This window comes from Culex pipiens, chromosome 3 (genome assembly GCF_016801865.2).
Source record: "Culex pipiens pallens isolate TS chromosome 3, TS_CPP_V2, whole genome shotgun sequence".
Taxonomy (NCBI): Eukaryota; Metazoa; Arthropoda; class Insecta; order Diptera; family Culicidae; genus Culex; species Culex pipiens.
In genome coordinates this window covers 49,707,999-49,726,820 of record NC_068939.1, presented here as the reverse complement: position 1 = coordinate 49,726,820, position 18,822 = coordinate 49,707,999, and the positions used below count along the sequence as shown (strand labels likewise).

The following is an 18,822-nucleotide window of genomic DNA, read 5'->3' as shown; positions in this document are numbered from 1 at the left end:
GCTTTTTGGGTCTGCAAGTTTTGGCAATTTAAATTTATGAATTCTATTTATTTTTTTTTTTTTTGTTTAATTGAATATGTAAATTCTGAAATTTTCAATTTTAGACGCAGATTGCTAAGTGGATTTCGTCATGTTTTGATAATTGGGAGTAGAACCAATTCTACCTAAATCAGAGTGGCAACAGAATCTTTCAATTTTCAATAAACCACAAATTTCAAAATTTAAATTTAAGATTGAAAAAACTTAAAAAATCTTAAAAGATCGAAAGCTTTTTGAAATTCTTTAATTAATATGCTCGCTCAATATTTATTGTTTGCTATATTAAAAAATGCCTTGGAAAATTTGGAACCCTGTACCGATCTTAAAAAAAGCTAAGGGTTAAATCCAATCCGGAACATACCCTAAGAATCATTTATGTACATTCTTATGTTTAAATCTTTGGAAAAAGTTTAAAATACTCAAGATAAAAATTAAATGTATCATGTGAATAATTATAGAAAAATATTTAAACCAGGTCAGCAAATGTTAACAAAAATTATGAGTTGTAATGTTATGTAAAATTTATATAAGAAATCTCAATACATTTTTAAAAATAAACGCTCCTTGAAGATTATTTTTAAGATTCGTATTAAGAAAAAAAAAACAATGAATAATTTTCAGAAGAAAATTTTCTTCATTAACAACTTCTTAGAAATTGATATTTTTGCACGCAAAGAAAAAGATTGAATTTATTTAATTGCTTATAATATTTTCCTTTGTAACTTGAAAGAAATTCTATCGTTCTCAATTATTTTATTTATGAAAATTGCTATCCGCGCGAAATCCGCGCCTGAACAAAATTAGCCAGCAAATCCGCGCCAGATCCGCGCGATACGCGCCATCCGCGCCATCCGCGCGATCCACGCCGTCCGTAACAACCCTGCTCAGGGCAACGGCCACTCCGGGGGTGGCCAATCCTGCCAAAATGGCCATTTTCATTACCAGTATCAAAAACCATGAATTTTGATACCCATATTGCCCAAATTTGTATGGTTCCGTAAATGTCCTCCCGTTAGAACCTTCCCTCAGGGCAACGGCCACTCCGGGTGTGGCCAATCCTGCCAAAATGGTCATTTTCATTACCAGTATCAAAAACCATGAATTTTGATACCCATATTGCCCAAATTTGTATGGTTCCGTAAATGTCCTCCCGTTAGAACCTTCCCTCAGGGCAACGGCCACTCCGGGTGTGGCCAATCCTGCCAAAATGGCCATTTTCATTACCAGTATCAAAAACCATGAATTTTGATACCCATATTGCCCAAATTTGTATGGTTCCGTAAATGTCCTCCCGGTAGAACCTTCCCTCAGGGCACTGGCCACACCGGGTGTGGCCGATATCCTACCAAATTGTTCCCAATAATTTCGGTATTCCGGTGACCGTTCTGGCTACCGTCAATAACTTCTTGGACCTCCTCTCAAGTTCGTGCACCACCTGCGTGTGTGTGTGTGAGCAATAAAATTCCCAACGTAAGGTCCGTCTTTGATGAAAGTCTGATGGACACTAAATCCTCCAGAGGCTAACTTTTAGCTTAAATAGTTTTCACGGCATCTACGCAACAGAAACAGAATGTCACGCCGAGGGCTTGCGACGGTAACGCTACATTTTCGAAAAATTTTGCATTGACACCGCAGATAGAGCTTTAAGACAAAGTCCTTTGTCAATAATAAGTTTTTTTGCAGCACCCCTTTTGGACGGACATTTTTGTTGTCACCTTCTGGTTCCTTGGATTGGCCATGGAAAATTTCACAGTGTAATAAGGCTTTCTAGGCCCAGTGAAAAAAATATAATTTAACTCAAAAATGACGAACTCCTCGTCACAGTGTCCTGATGCAAACAATGATCGAGCTGCAGCTGTCAGAGCCCTGCGAAGTATGTTGGCTGACATATCGGGCAGTCAGTCAAAAAAAACCAGCTAAGAGTCGCCTGACAAAATTTTTTTGCTAGAAAGAGATAGGAAACCTGATGCAAACAAACGTCCAGCTGTCATGTAAACATACTTTGAATGTATTGGTAAATTTCTGACTAGAAAGCCTTATAAACAGGGCAACTACCACCACGTGGCGCCACTGTTTCGAATGAGAAAATGATACAGGTTTTTCAGACGAGTTTCAATCCCGTGCTTTTACCATAGATTAGATACTGTGAAGGCAGACAAAAATCAAAATACGAGCGCAATCTGTCAAAGCCTGTTTTGCGCCACAGGCTGATGTACACGCTTACGACAAATCACTCAATTTTTATACGGCGCAACAGAATTTTTGCGCTACAGAAGAGATGCGCACTTCGGTTTGGTGGTGCGCGGATAATACGCCACTCCGCATTTGCACCAGGCGACACGCCACGCCAACGCCACCATTTTTTCAAGGGAAACATATTGGTCGATGCAAATCGGCACTGGCAACGTATGTTTTGCGTTTGCAACACTTCCAGTTTTGCTGGTCGTAAAGGGCGATTGGTGTCCAGCGCGACAATCTGTAATTTCACCTGATAGCAATTCAAAACTAGTTAGCTTTAGTACCGGGACCCGTGGTGTAGGGGTAAGCGTGATTGCCTCTCAGAAAGTCGGTCAGGGTATGATTTCAGACATTTTTCGAGACGAGATTTGTCTGATCACGCCTTCCATCGGACGGGTTAGGCCGTTAGCTCAATCCAAGTGTAGGAGTCGTCTCCCTGGGTCCTGTCTCGATGGAGTCGCTGGTAGGCAGTTGTACTGACAATCCTAAGGTCGTCAGTTCGACACCCGAGGTGGATGGAAGCCCGGTTCCTGGATTTTTCCCCTTACAAACATCAAAATTCTATCTGTGGTTTGTCTGTGCTGAAACCCCGATAGTTTGACACCAATTGTTGTCAAATAAACTGGGCCAGTTTTTAGTTTGACACCTTCTTTACACAGAGCTCACATTTACTAACCAATTACGTAACATAAATGTGAGTCAGTTTTTTGTGTGTAGAAACACGATTAAAAACTATTTCTTATCACTTTTTTTCATTTTAAAGGCTAGTATGGAGATCGGAAGGAAAGGGGTCAAGAAACAGCTTTACGAACAGCAGAACAAAGGAGAGGGAGCGTTTTCTTTGGGGCTTTTCTTCACCCTCTCTGGCTTGCTTTCGCTATCGCTGCTGCCCATTTGAATTTTTTCTTGACCGATTTCTTCCGAATGTAGGGCCGGTATGCTCTTCAAAAGAAAGGGGGTCAAGAAACAGCTTTACGAACGGCAGAACAATAGAGAGGGAACGTTTTCTTGGGGCTTTTCTTCACCCTCTCTGGCTTGCCTTCGCTACTGCCGCTGCCCCTTTGAAATTTTTCTTGACCGATTTCTTCCGAAGTGCATACCTTACAGTAAAGTATGCACTTCGGAAGAAACCGGTCAAGAAAAATTTCAAATGGGCAGCAGCGATAGCGAAGGCAAGCCAGAGGGGTTGAAGAAAAATCCCAAGAAAACGTTCCTTCTTTTTTGTTCTGCCGTTCGTGAAGCTGTTTCTTGACCCCCTTTCTTTTGAAGGGAATACCGGCCCGAAGTGCATACATCGCTTAATGCAAAAAAAAAGAAAACATTTCTGGAGTTTTTTTGAAAAGGTCCAATAAACCAAATTTTCAGTTTTTGCTTTTTGGGTGTTTTTTAATACCCCTGACTCAAGGCGGTTTCAAAAACCTCCAAAAAGCAAAAACTGGAAATTTGGTTTATTGGACCTTTAAAAAAATCCAGATTTTTTCGATGGATCAACTATGGTCCCCTTGAAACGAGCTGTCAAGTAGGACCTTTTCTGTCAAGGAACCAACGACCAATTTAAAAAAATAACGCTCACGGTCCTTCTTGACCGAAATGGTTTACTTGACAGCTCATTCAAAGGGGACCATAGTTGATCCATTGAAAAAAGGTTGTCCTGTTAATTTTTTTTTTGCATTAAAATATAAAAAAAAAGAAATCAGAAATGGTTTCAATCGTATTTTCACCGTTGTAGCCGAGGGGAACGACAGTGATCCATTCCATTTTATTTTCGTCGGATTTTGTTTACTTTTTATCATTTTCGTTGATTCCATTCGCTTCGTTAGATTTCATCGATTTAATCCATTTAATCGGATTTCCAAGATTTCATCGGATTTCATCCGAATTTGCAGTGTTTAATCGATTTTTGATTGATTTCATATATCGACGGTAACATTTCAAAAGGCATCATGTACATTTTGACACTTTCTGGGTTATTGTATATTCTGAAAGTACTTCTAATAAGCTACCTCTCCACCAAAAATGAGCAAAAGTTACTTCAGTAAAGTCTGTTTAATCATGATTTTAAATAAAGTAACATAAACAAAATCTCTGCCATCAGCAGTTCCTGTTTATATAGCCCTGTCAACCTGTCAAACAAAAGGCTACATAAACCTCGTGACGAAAAAAAAGCAACATGAAAAAAGCGCCATGTACATTCGGCGAAGAAAAACGAATCATAACAAAGCGCCCCCCTCAGTGACAGCAGGGTGATATCGACGTTGGTGATTTCAAAAGAAGTTATGTTTGTTTTTCTCAAATAAAATTACGGAAATAATGTTTTATAGAATATGGATGATCAAGTATCAACAAAAGCAACGTTTTTCATCGTTTGTTATCATTAGAACATCCTATTTTGCTTTCATATAAAAATGGTAATTGAAAATGGATGCTCAACATTCAAATGCGTTTTTCTCAAAACGCATGGTTTGTACATGATGCTTTTTGAAATGTTGGCATCGATATTTCGGTTGTAGTTTGTAGGACTTTTTCAATAGAACTCTAGAATAACAAACTGTATTTGATCTAAAAATTCGAAAATCTTGAATTTTAAAAATTATATTTTTTAAATGTTTGAATCATTTACGTCAAACAAAAGCTGGAAATAAAGAGTTTTTTTCTTTTCTTTTTTTCGATTGTTCCTATAAACATAGGGAACACAATAGTCAATAAAACCTTTTCAAAATCATTTAAAATGTCTTCGTGTATCAATCAATGAGAATTTCCCCCTTTTAACTTAACTACTGTGTAATTTGACATCCACTACAGTAATTCTTATAACAAAAATTGAATTATTAATATTTTTTTGTTTTCACTGTGCACAGTTTGCGCGCGTTATCAATCTCAATCACCCAAGATGGCGGCCTTTAGCATCCCCCTGGTTTGAGCTTGGAGATTATTGAGAAGGTCACCCTATGTTTCTATCCGCGACTCTCTTTTTCTAGTAGAGAGAGAGCTTTAGGGAGAGAGAAAAAAACTCTCCCAAAGCCCGCTAACCTCATTCATAAATGCTGTGCTTTCCCATCAGATTGGTCATCTGACGAAGTCGTTTGTTGACAAAATTGTAACGGTTGATTGCGTAGAATTTAAATTGATGAACTTTTTTTTAAATGCTACAGGTTACAGTTTTTTTATGAAAGAATTGAAGCAGCATTTTTTCTAGTTGTTGAAATTGTACAAAGCTTGTTGTTGTTATCCGGATTATCCTAGAATTCCAGGTAAAAGCCGGCATCCCAGCCAGGTAAAATGACTCATACTTTGAAACATCGCATTTTCTTCGTCCCCACAGCGCCAGCGAACAGCTTCGTTGGCAGAAAATCGTTTGTAAACAGCCAGGCCAATAGGTATAAATAATCAAATTAAATTGCAAAATGTAGAGCAGTCCCCGAGGGGCGGTTTATTCCGCTGATAGTCGAAAGGTCATCACTCCGTTTTGTTTTGTAGTTTATTTAAATCCCTCCAATCAGCATTCGCTGCCTACACGATTAGCTTAAGTCGCTTGAGTGTTCAGTTCTCTTCTAGCAGCGATCCAGTTCAAACGTGATGCGATCTTTCTCTACGGTGGCCATTCTGTTGGCCTGTCTCGGGTGCCAAGTTTACGGCGATCGCAGCTTCTGGCGTGGGAAAAAGTTCTCGCAGGATGGTCCCAGCCGGAACGCGCTGCTGCGGGAGGTGTCCGGTGACGTGAAAACGCTTTGGTTCGACCAGCTGCTGGACCACAATGACCCCACGAATGCGGCCACCTGGAAGCAGCGGTACTACGTGAACGATGCCTACTTTGATGATCGGACGAGCGGGCCGGTATTTCTGATGATTGGCGGCGAGGGAGAGGCCACGGCACGCTGGATGAACGAAGGGGCTTGGATTCGGTACGCCAAGGAGCACGGAGCGTTGTGCTTCCAGCTGGAGCATCGATTCTACGGGAAGAGTCACCCGACGGGGGATTTGTCCACGGCGAATCTGGGTTATTTGACGTCGGAGCAAGCGCTGGCCGATTTGGCGTATTTTGTTGAGGCCATGAACGAAAAGTATCAGTTGACGCAGCAGAATCGGTGGATCGCTTTTGGGGGTTCCTATCCGGGATCGCTGGCGGCGTGGCTTCGTGAAAAGTATCCATATTTGGTGCATGGTTCCGTGAGTAGCAGTGGACCGCTGCTGGCCAAGATCGACTTCAAGGAGTACTTCCAGGTAATGTTACGAATTTGAATGGTCCTTTGGGAATGACTCACTTCTCCCTCCACAGGTTGTGGTCAACTCCCTCCAAAGCTACTCGCCGCAGTGCGTCGAAGATGTGCGCAACGCCATGGGACAGGTCGAGACTCTGCTCAAGCACATGATCGGCCAGCGTAGCATCAACGAAAAGTTCAAACTGTGCGATCCGGTGGAAAAGTCCATCTCCAACTCGCTGGACATTGCCAGCCTGTTCGAGGCCGTCGCCGGCAACTTTGCCGGGGTCGTTCAGTACAACAAGGACAACAGTCCCCATGCCAAGATCACGATCGACCAGATTTGCGACGTCATGGCGAACCAAAGTCTCGGAGCGCCCGTTTCCCGGCTGGCCGCCGTCAACGAGATGGTCATGACGCAGGACGGAGTCAAGTGTTTGGACTACGTTTACGACAAGACGGTTAAGCAAATGCAGAACACTTCCTGGGAGTCGGATGTGGCCAACGGCGCGCGTCAGTGGACCTACCAGACGTGCAACGAGTTCGGCTTCTACCAGACTTCCGACAAGCCGGATCTCGTCTTTGGTGATCGCTTTCCGGTGGAATTCTTCGTCCGACAGTGCACCGATATCTACGGTAAGAAGTTCGACGACAGAACGCTCGATCGTGCCGTGTACCGCACCAACACCAACTACGGCGCGTTGAATCCCTCGACGACCAACGTCCTTTACGTGCACGGCTCGATCGACCCGTGGCACCGGCTGGGATTGACCGAAAGCAACGACATCAACACGCCCACGATCTTCATCGAAGGAACCGCCCACTGCGCCAACATGTACGAACCCAAGGACGACGACTTCCCCCAACTCAAGAACGCACGCGTTCAAATCAATAGCTTTATTGAGCGTCTTCTGCAACAAGACTTGGATTAGATCATTCACAAAAACAAAAACTTATCTCAAATAGCAAAATAAATAAAATTCTACTCAAAAATTTGCGATTTCTGCGAGTGAAACGACCGCGTCTCCAGCTGCTGCTGCTCCTCCCGTTCCGTGTCGTCCGCCAGCGAGGCCGTGTCCACGCACGGATCGATCGTGGGCTGAGCGTTGATGTCCACCTCGGGGCAGGTGGAGATTTGGCAGTCCGATCGATTGGATCGAGCCGACTCGAGCTCGCGAACGTTTTCGTTTGCGTTCCTCGTGGGGCGATACTGGACGGCCTTCCGGGTGGCGCTATCCGAGGAGTTGGTCTTGCGGTTGGCGTTCTTGCCTTCCTTGTCCGGGGAGGCGATTTTGATGTGGTATTTCTGTAATTTTAAGTTTTTTGAATGAAAATTTACTAGTTCAACCAAACCAACTCACCTCCGGCACCGTCCACACAAACACCCCACCGTCGCTGGACCCCGTCACCAGAAACTTCCCGTTCGGACTGTACCGCGCCGACGTGATCGAGGTGGCATGCCCGATCCCGACCGCAACCTCCGTTCCCAGCTGGTAGTCCCACAGCCGCACGATCTGATCCGTCCCCGCCGACACAAAGTACTCCCCGGTCATGTTCATGTCGATCGCGTTGATCGGTCCCGACTTGGAACCCTCGACCTCGCGCACCAAACTACCATCAAAAGCCTCCCAGTAACCAATCAACTTGTCCGATCCGGCCGTCAAAATCTGAACCCCGTTCGTCCAGTACTGCGCCGCGATGAACTGCGTGTGGGCAAAGATCACGTGCTTCCGCGTCAGCCGGATCAAGTCCCAGATCACGCACGATCCGTCCCGCGAAGCCGACACCACCTCGGTGTCGAAGCAGTTGATGTGCACCGACTCGATCGGTCCGTAGTGCTCCTTCAACACTCCGATCATGCTCTGCACGTACGGCTCGATCTTCCACACGCGCACCTGACCCTCGACGCCGCCGCTCACCAGAATCTTCCCGTTGCTCGTCACGTCCAACGACGAGCAGCCCTTGTTGTGGGCGTTCGGGATCGCGTAGATCAGCTTGCCCGTCAGCGGCGTGAAGGCCCGGATTACGCCGTCGTTCCACGCGGAAATGATACTCTTGCCGTCGCGGCTGAACACGATCGAGGAGGAAGCAAAGTTCGGCACGACGATCCGGAGCAGCTCCTGCATCCGCGAGGTGGACCAGATGCGGATCGACTCGTGGCTGGCCGTGGCGAACACCAGCGAGAAGTTGCTACAAATTAAGATCATAAAAAAATATCGAAAATTCAGAAACTTATTCACTAAAGAAAACTTAAAACTCTATAAGCTACTTATTTTTAGATATTTTTTTAAATTAGGATGCCACAACAGCGAAAACTCAAAAGTTCTAATTCTAAGATTGAGGAATTCCCAAAAAATAATAAATTCAAAAATTGATTCATCAATTAAAAAATACTTTAATAATAAAATTCCAAAAATAAGAAATTCCTAACTCCAAAGCGAAAGAAACTGAAAAATAATTTAAAATCTATCAAACTAAAAACCATATAAAAAAGATATCTAGAAAAATATGAATTTAAAAATAAAGCGTTAGCAAAAATGTCCCGTAAGCAAAAACAACAAGCTGGTCTTTTATTTCAGTTTTTTCCTTTAAATTTCAGTTAAGAATTTTTTGTGTAGTGTAGAATCATTGAATTAATTAAAAATACAATTCCAAAATTCAAAATCAGAGATTTGTTATTCCGATTTTTTTGAAACAATTAGAAATTCTAACTTCCAATTTAAAAATTCTTAATACCTAATTTAAATATTTACTAATTCAAGAATTAAAGAATTTAAGAATTAAAGAATTAAAGAATTAAAGAATTAAAGAATTAAAGAATTAAAGAATTAAAGAATTCAAGAATTCAAGAATTTAAGAATTTAAGAATTTAAGAATTTAAGAATTTAAGATTTTAAGAATTTAAGAATTTAAGAATTTAAGAATTTAGGAATTTAAGAATTTAAGAATTTAAGAATTTAAGAATTTAAGAATTTAAGAATTTAAGAATTTAAGAATTTAAGAATTTAAGAATTTAAGAATTTAAGAATTTAAGAATTTAAGAATTTAAGAATTTAAGAATTTAAGAATTTAAGAATTTAAGAATTTAAGAATTTAAGAATTTAAGAATTTAAGAATTTAAGAATTTAAGAATTTAAGAATTGAAGAATTTAAGAATTTAAGAATTTAAGAATTTAAGAATTTAAGAATTTAAGAATTTAAGAATTTAAGAATTTAAGAATTTAAGAATTTAAGAATTTAAGAATTTAAGAATTTAAGAATTTAAGAATTTAAGAATTTAAGAATTTAAGAATTTAAGAATTTAAGAATTTAAGAATTTAAGAATTTAAGAATTTAAGAATTTAAGAATTTAAGAATTTAAGAATTTAAGAATTTAAGAATTTAAGAATTTAAGAATTTAAGAATTTAAGAATTTAAGAATTTAAGAATTTAAGAATTTAAGAATTTAAGAATTTAAGAATTTAAGAATTTAAGAATTTAAGAATTTAAGAATTTAAGAATTTAAGAATTTAAGAATTTAAGAATTTAAGAATTTAAGAATTTAAGAATTTAAGAATTTAAGAATTTAAGAATTTAAGAATTTAAGAATTTAAGAATTTAAGAATTTAAGAATTTAAGAATTTAAGAATTTAAGAATTTAAGAATTTAAGAATTTAAGAATTTAAGAATTTAAGAATTTAAGAATTTAAGAATTTAAGAATTTAAGAATTTAAGAATTTAAGAATTTAAGAATTTAAGAATTTAAGAATTTAAGAATTTAAGAATTTAAGAATTTAAGAATTTAAGAATTTAAGAATTTAAGAATTTAAGAATTTAAGAATTTAAGAATTTAAGAATTTAAGAATTTAAGAATTTAAGAATTTAAGAATTTAAGAATTTAAGAATTTAAGTATATAAGAATTTAAAAATTAAAGAATTTTTAGAATATAAGGATTTAAGAATTTAAGAATTTAAGAATTTCAGAATTTTAGAATTTAAGAATTTAAGAATTTAAGAATCTGCAAAATTTTAATTTTTGCGGTTTGGATTCTTAAATTTTTTGAAAGGTATTTGCTTTCTTGAATTTTCATTATTGTACTCACTAGGGAAAGGCAATATCGTAGACCGTGTTGGTATGGCACGTTTTCAACAGCCGGAGGCTGGTTTTGAAGTTCTGCAGCTCAAGCGCGTAGATCTCGCACCCATTCGTCCCGATCAGCAGACTGGTCTTGTTGACGATCTGCAGCGAAGTGATCACGCCTCCGATCTTTGCAGATTGAATCTGAAAAAAAACCCAAATAATTTTCAGTTCAGATTTGTAGATCAGTGATCTAAACGTTAACATCGCTTCCTCACCGATGTCAACTGCGGCCACGTAGGGCTATTGTAATTCTTGAAGCTCACGTTACGCTCCTGCACCATGTCGATCGTCCCGTCCCCCGCCGCAATAACCAAGCACCCGTTCGGCAAGATCAGCAAATCCCGCACCCCGTAGTGATACTTCTCGCAGTCCTTCCCGACCGGCTTACGCGGATTGTGCTTCCCGAAGCATCCCAACAGCACCGGAAGTTTGTCCTGGGCCGACGCGTTCGGATTGGAGCTCACGTTCAGCCGGATCTTGACGATGTCCCCCGACATGGTGCCCACGTACAGAACCTCGTCGTCTTCGGTGATGCACATACCGGTGAACTCGCGCCGCAGCTTGCCAACGGCCACGTCCTGCACCTCCAGCCGCTTCCGGTCGCGGTCAATGTGCCAGACGCGAAGGTTTTCTGTTTAAAAATACGTCTTTTTTTCAATATTCAGTTTCAAAGCTGTTGAAATACTTACGATCACCCCCGGACACAAACACCGTCCAACGCTGCCTGAGGGCGCACACGTTCAGCGCATCTCCGGTAGTCTCCTTGGTTGCAATCGTTCCACAAATGGCAATGCTGAAATAACAAACTTCAATAAACCATTTTTATCTCAAATATAAAAAACCCTCGTACTTTTGCTCAATGTCCCACACGATTATCGAGCCGCAATCCTTCCCGCCCAAGCTGACCAGATATTGCTCGTTTGAGCTGAAGCACAGCGACTGGACCTTGACCCGGTGCAGCTCGTACCGGGAAATCTCCTTGCGGCTCTGCCAGTCCCAGATGATGACGTACGCCCGGAAGCCCATGTGGTTGGTCTGGCCGGAAGCGACCATCTTCCCCGTCGGCGATATGTCCACCGTCGAGATGGTGTTGGTGTGGCCGCGCAAAAACGTCTGCCGGTTCGTTTCCAGCTCGTAGATCGAGATTTCGTTTCCGAGCGGGAAGACCAGGTGCTTCTGGTCCGGGTGGACGCGCAGACCGGCGATGACGTGACCTTGAAAGATTTAGGTGTCAACGAACTTTCCTTAAATTATAGAGCTCCAAATTACCATCGAACCCGATGATGGCCGCCGGTTCCAGGTTCGTTATTTCGCCCACTTCCTCGGAGGACATTTTGCGTAGCACGATGAGTCCACTTTTCACCAAGTCAAAAAGCCTCGTCCTAAATGTTTTTCAAACAAAACTGAACCAGGTAAACTGCTTCTGCTAGGATACGGACGTCGCGCTCCCCTAACAACGACGCTAGTAGGCATGGTCTTGTTTGACGACCCTCTTGACGACAACGTTGTTCTTGTTCCAGCGAGTGCCGTTATGAGCACGCTGTCGCTGAAGCGTGACGACCATTCTGAGTTTACAGCCCTGACTCGATTCCTCAGACGAATATAAGTAACTGTGTCTATTTTAAGCCGAATCGGAGTAAAAACAATCTTTTCATACAAACGCATTTGAATGTTGAGCATCCATTTTCAATTACCATTTTTATATAAAAGCAAAATAAGATGTTCTAATGATAACAAACAATGAAAAACGTTGCTTTTGTTGATACTTGATCATCCATATTCAATAAAACATTATTTTCGTAATTTTATTTGAGAAAAACAAACATAACTTCTTTTGAAATCACCAACGTCGATATCACCCTGCTGTCACTGAGGGGGGCGCTTTGTTATGATTCGTTTTTCTTCGCCGAATGTACATGGCGCTTTTTTCATGTTGCTTTTTTTCATCACGAGGTTTATGTAGCCTTTTGTTTGACAGGTTGACAGGGCTATATAAACAGGGACTGCTGATGGCAGAGATTTTGTTTATGTTACTTTATTTAAAATCACGATTAAACAGACTTTACTGAAGTAACATTTGCTCATTTTTGGTGGAGAGGTAGCTTATTAGAAGTACTTTCAGTATATACAATAACCCAGAAAGTGTCAAAATGTACATGATGCCTTTTGAAATGTTACCGTCGAAGTCTTCTTTCAATCGCTAATAACGACAAAGTTGTTTGTCATTAAATTTAACATAAGAACTTGACAATGATCCGACACATTAAATATAAAGCAACAAAAAAATACTCTTGATTCAATTATACATTTGAAATGAAAAATGGAAAAAAAATTCCAAGACCTTCGGATAACCGACCCAAGTAACCATCCAGCACTAGAGACCCTAAATAGGGAGACTGGTCTAAGCTGGCTAAATCGATCTGGCAACGTATGTTTGAGCTTGGCAACACTGATAAGTTTTGCTGGGCGTAAAGGCAAATGCTCGTTTGGATACGTCAAACTCGTGTCTGTTTGGGTACGTCAAATTCACTTCGACCAGTCTCCCTATTAAGGATCTCTATCCAGCACTAGGAAAAATCATATAACAGCAATAAATCAGCAATCCTAATGCAAGATTGCCATGCAACAGCACGTGTAAGTGCTAATTAGCATTGTGGGAGTAGCATTCAAGATAGCTGAGATAGTGCTGTTTAAGTGCGGCGGCTGGCAACTCTGTTTGTAAGTTTTCATAAAACTGGCAACAGTGTAAGCTTTGTTTAAATTCGGAACGGTAGAGCGAGGGAGACGGCATGAAAACATGTTATTATTTCATTCCAACCGTGGGAAACTGCGAGTTTTTCTTGAGATCATCAAATTATGATACAAATAGGTAAGTTTAACAACCAAAATTATTTGTAACAGACAAGGTAACAGGCGTGTGTATTCATTTCAGAAGCGGCACAAATAAGGCCTGCAACATTTTCAGCGTAACAAGCTGTTCGGGGTGGACGCCGGACTCATCACACATCATTAGAATTTTCAGGAAAACGTTAACTGTGGAAAATATGTGCGCGGTTCCAAAATACGGAGTGTTGAGCCGAGTGTAGATCGGATATGTGTTGTTAAATTTAAAAATTGAATAAATAAACGTAGAATTCAAAACCAACAACACAAAATATGTTTTGTAAATCGAAACGAATTCACTGCATTAAAATAGATCATCAAAAAACACTACCCGTAATCACTTCTGGCACTTACTGTATCAGCAACTAGTTTACAAGTACCTGTAAAGTATCCTCGGATAGCCACCTTTCATTTATGCTTGAAAGCTCGGGCTCACGGACATCAGCGACAACAATTTCCACCATCGGGCATCAAATCTCCAACAGGTCAAGTTCGAGCAAAAAAAAAATCATCCCTCACTCGGATCACCTGAGTCGGTAACGTAGTAATTGTAAACAAACCCAAAAATAGAACATGGCGAGAGAGGAAAGGGAGAGAGAGCAACATTTTTGCTCCTCCCATTTTTTTGACGTTTTGTGCAGGGTTGGATCGAAAACAGTAGGGGCCAGCACTTAAACAGCCGAGAAAAGTCCAAAAGCGGCCACTATTCAGCACTATAGTAGCTGTTGGTGCTGAAGTAAAAACCGTTTAGCTTTTACTTGCAGCTATGAAAGCGCATTAAGGGCTGAACAGTGACTGTTATTTAGTGCTGGATGGTTACTTGGGGAGTCTGAACATATTTACTTAAAATTCACACTTGCATAAAAAACATGTGAACAATCAGTTTTAACCCGTATAGAGTTATCTAAGCCCGCTCTCACGCACACTAGCACACCATTTGTTTTGCTGAACGGTAAAAAATTTAACCTCAATCTTTTTCGTGTACGTACACGCAATACATGCGCACGTAGATAACTCTATAGGCCTGGATGACACTAGAATCACTAAAAAGGCCATGACTCAGCCCTATGCCAATTTTTATGTACAACGGTAAAAAACACGATTAAAAACCATTTCTGATCACTTTTTTTCATTTTAATGCAACTTTTTTTTTTTGACTAGACAACATTTTTTCGATGGATCAACTATGGTCCCCTTGGAACGACCTGTCAAGTAGGAGCTTTTCTGTCAAGAAGGACCGCGAGGTTAATTTTTCAAAATTGATTTAAAAATTCATTTTAAGCTCTTTATGGTCGTACAAAGGGTCATTGTACTCAGAAAAATAAGCTTTATCGCTGTGAACAATAATATCAGCAACCTAAGCTTCATTTTAGGACCCAATTCTGATACTTCTTTATTAGTTGGACTCGTTAGAATGTCTATTATCCGAAATAGACCCGCAGAACCCGAAAATCAGGGCTGTGGAGTCGGAGCCGGAGTCAGTGGAGTCGGGTCTTTTTGGGAAGCCTGGAGTCGGAGTCGGAGGCGTAAAAACTCGAACAGCCGGAGTCGGAGTCGGAGCCGGAGTCGGCTATATTTTATTTGCTGGAGTCGGAGTCGGAATTATCTTAAATTCGACAAAAAATATGTTTATTTTTAATTTTTTAGTATTTGCTATGCAACAGATTAATTTACAAAGCTTCTTTTATTTTTTTTTTATTGTTTTTTCAAGTTGCGCTGCGTTGCCATTTTTATTTTTTTAGAGATCACTAAATTATAACCTGTTAATCAGCTCTTACCCAAGTATGCAGTATCATCATAACTAAAAAATAAAAATAAAAACAATATTGGTTTTGTAGACAGAAATATTTCATTAATTTTTGACTGCATCCTTTTGCCAATATTTATGTACCCTTTAAACTCAAATTTGACCAAATTTAATCTAGTTCTTTCTGAAAAAAGTACACTCACAGTTATCTTATACCCCGATAGTGAATGTCTTGCTGGTTTTAAGAGGCAGTATTTGTAAATATTGCTCGGTTTGTTCTAGAGGTCGTATCGAGGTGCTCCGATTTGGATGAAACTTTCAGGGTTTGTTTGTCTATACATGAGATGAACTCATGCCAAATATGAGCCCTCTACGACAAAGGGAAGTGGGGTAAAACGGGCTTTGAAGTTTGAGGTCCAAAAAACATGAAAAATCTTAAAATTGCTCGCATTTCCGTAAAACTTCTTCAATTCCAACTCTCTTAGATGCATTCGAAAGGTCTCTTGAAGCACTTCAAAATGAGCCAACACATCCAGGATTGGTTTAACTTTTTCTCATAGCTTTTGCAAATTACTGTTAAAAATGGATTTTTTTAAAACCTTAATATCTTTTTGCAACAGCCTCCAACACCCATACTCCCGTGGGTAAAAAATTAGGGAATTTCATGGACTATAAGCTTACGGTATTAACTTTTTGGCCAATCGCAGTTTTTCTCATAGTTTTTCGATTTTTCTGAATCTAACATTTTACAACGTTAGTTTTTGCCCTGTAGGCTTCCATAGCGGCACTTTTTGGTCACAATTTTGCCATATTCGGAATTCTTGCAAAATTTCACGTTAGTTAGAAGCATTGGAGTTGTAAATTTGATTTAAAAAAAATAAATAAAACATTTTTGAAAAAAAAAAAGATCTTATTTACCCTGTGATCTATACGTCAAATGCTGTATCAAGTAGGCGAAACCCTGTTTTACCCCTAATCCAACAAATTGTTGACAAATATTTTAATTGATTATAAATTGCATTTTTTCCAATCAAATTAACAACTCCAATACTTCTAACTAACGTGAAATTTTCCGAGGATTCCGAATATGACAAAATTGTGACCAAAAAGTGCCGCTATGGAAGTCTACAGGGCAAAAACTAACGTTGTAAAATGTTTGATTCAGAAAAATCGAAAAACTATGAGAAAAACTGCGATTGGCCAAAAAGTTAATACCGTAAGCTTATAGTCCATGAAATTCCCTAACTTTTGACCTACGGGAGTATGGGTGTTGGAGGCTGTTGCAAAAAGATATTAAGGCTTTAAAAAAATCCATTTTTAACAGTAATTTGCCAAAGCTATGAGAAAAAGTTAAACCAATCCTGGATGTGTATAACACATTTTGAAGTGCTTCAAAAGACCTTTCGAATGCATCTAAGAGAGTTGGAATTGATGATGTTTTACGCAAACGCGAGCAATTTTAAGATTTTTCATGTATTTTGGACCTCAAACTTCAAAGCCCGTTTTACCCCACTTCCCTTTGTCGTAGAGGGCTCATATTTGGCATGAGTTCATCTCATGTATAGACAAACAAACGCTGAAAGTTTCATCCAAATCGGAGCACCTCGATACGACCTGTTACACATTGGTGAAAAACTCGCTCTTAAGTAAATCAATGTTCAGGAAAAAAGTTACGAGGTACATAAAAAATATAAATAATGATCACTATTTATGGAATTCGAAAACAACAAAAAAACACTGAAAAGATAACTCTTCCAACAAATATTCAACGATTACTATTACTTGAAACTCAACATGCGCATTTTGTTTATAACTTTGTACAAAAAAATTAAAAGTGTCTGAGAATGTTGATCCTTAGGCAAACTATTTTGATATTGTTGCAAATTATCGTTGAACAAATCTCAAGATTTCAGGATAGGACAGGATTTCAAGATAAAAAAATATCCGTGACCTAGAAAATATTTATCCTGTGGATTTTTGTTTTTTATCCAATTCTAAGTTCTTTCATATATTTTCATGGAGGCGCACGACCATTCATAAAGCTTCGTTTTAGGTGAAGATGCAAGAAGTATCGCGCGCCTCCTTTTAAATATATATAAAAAAAATCAAATAAATCCAAAATTCCGAGGTAAAATATTTTCTAGGTCACGGATATTTGAAAAGGACCCCTTAAGCGTTCTTACCACGAAGATTTTTTTAGATACACTAAAACCCCCGATTACGCTCAGGCGTTACGCTTTTTGTTAGGTTGATTTCTCGAAATCAGTGTAATGTTTCTACATTCTTTTGAAATCAATTTGTAGATCTGCACAAGACGTATAAATTGCTTTAAAAAGATTGCAAAAATGTCGCGTCGTTTCAGAGAAATCGACGAAATACAAAGCGTAACGCCTAAGCGTAATCGGGGGTTTTAGTGTACATTGATTTGTAATAATAAACTTCTTCAGCCTTGGCGTGATGTCCATGTAGTACGTCTTAAAAATTTCAATGGAGCTTTAAAAAAAAGTTTTGTTTAAAATTGTTATTTAAAAATACAAGGTGACTACGATAGTCACACAGCAAAAAATCCGATGGTAAAATCGCATGCAAAAGCATGCAAATCACCTTCGTCAAAATAAACACTTAATATTACACACTGCATGTACAATTTTTGCAATCACAAAAAAAGTTGCAGCCGACGGGATTCAAACCCAGCACCTACAGTAAGGACTGGCGCCTTAGCCCACTCGGCCATCAGACCGATGAAAAGCTGTAAGGATAAACGCATATATGAGCTTGACATTTCGGTCAAGTAGGTTTCCCATAGGGACGTGGCGTTACATCGTGCTGCCATCTGGTTTTTTTAAGTGCAAGAGTGGAAAAGTGCTGAGTCATCGTCTAAAAATAGACGGCGTCCTATCTCGCCCAGCAAAATGAAGTCGATAAAGTAGTCGGTTTCGATGAGAAAAAGTGGAAAACGTGGTCTAAAAATAGCGACGCCATCCCCCTATACTGATGGGCTACATATTTCAGGGTGTAATATTACACAGAATTTCATAAAATAATGCAAAATTTATTTTACACCCAGGCCTTTTACACGCAGCTGGATTACTACTTTTTTAGCTGTGCACTGTGCTTCTTATAAATGTCATAAAGTCAAAATCGTCCAAAACTGACATGGGACAATTATGCGTAGAACGGCAGTATAGGCATTTTTTATAAACACAGAAACTAAACAAAAAAAAAAACCTTCAAAAATGGAATTTCATTGTCATGATTCAGAGTAGAAACACAAACAATTAGTCTTTGAAAAAATAATCTGAAGTTCAACAAATACTTATAACTTCCATGTTATTTTTTAAATTGGCAAACGTTTAGTTTTTGATACTTCGATTCAACTGGAAATAACAAAAAGTTAAAGATAATTGAACTTAAAATATCGTTCCTTTTTTTTAAAACTTCATCATCATTTTAAATCAAAGAATGATTAGAACATAATTGCTGTTATCATTCATTCAAAGGATTTGGAAAAAAAATGTCAAGGAATTCATAAAAAAATGTTTTTGCCAAGTTTCCTTATTAATTTTGTAATTTTTGATATTGAATTTCAATGTTAA

The 18,822-nt window shown here is 39.2% G+C and overlaps 2 protein-coding genes across 3 annotated transcripts; one reads left to right on the top strand and one right to left on the bottom strand.

Annotated features, from left to right (window-relative positions):
- The first annotated feature begins 5,354 nt into the window (after positions 1–5,354).
- LOC120413191 (putative serine protease F56F10.1) lies at positions 5,355–7,469 on the top strand. Of its 2 annotated transcripts, XM_039573904.2 has the most exons (4): positions 5,355–5,528; positions 5,600–5,654; positions 5,822–6,498; positions 6,554–7,469. In XM_039573904.2, exons 3-4 carry the CDS (start codon positions 5,854–5,856, stop codon positions 7,406–7,408), a joined length of 1,500 nt encoding a protein of 499 aa, XP_039429838.1. In that variant the 5' UTR covers positions 5,355–5,528; positions 5,600–5,654; positions 5,822–5,853; the 3' UTR covers positions 7,409–7,469. The 2 variants fall into 2 exon arrangements, with proteins under 2 accessions (XP_039429838.1, XP_052566406.1); XM_052710446.1 differs by having other exon boundaries at positions 5,600–6,498.
- Positions 7,359–12,063, bottom strand: LOC120413190 (cilia- and flagella-associated protein 52). The gene is made up of 7 exons (XM_039573903.2): positions 11,866–12,063; positions 11,447–11,810; positions 11,286–11,389; positions 10,812–11,227; positions 10,559–10,737; positions 7,838–8,666; positions 7,359–7,782 (listed from the first exon to the last, which is right to left on the bottom strand). Exons 1-7 carry the CDS (start codon positions 11,927–11,929, stop codon positions 7,459–7,461), a joined length of 2,280 nt encoding a protein of 759 aa, XP_039429837.1. The 5' UTR covers positions 11,930–12,063; the 3' UTR covers positions 7,359–7,458.
- Positions 12,064–18,822: the final 6,759 nt, after the last annotated feature.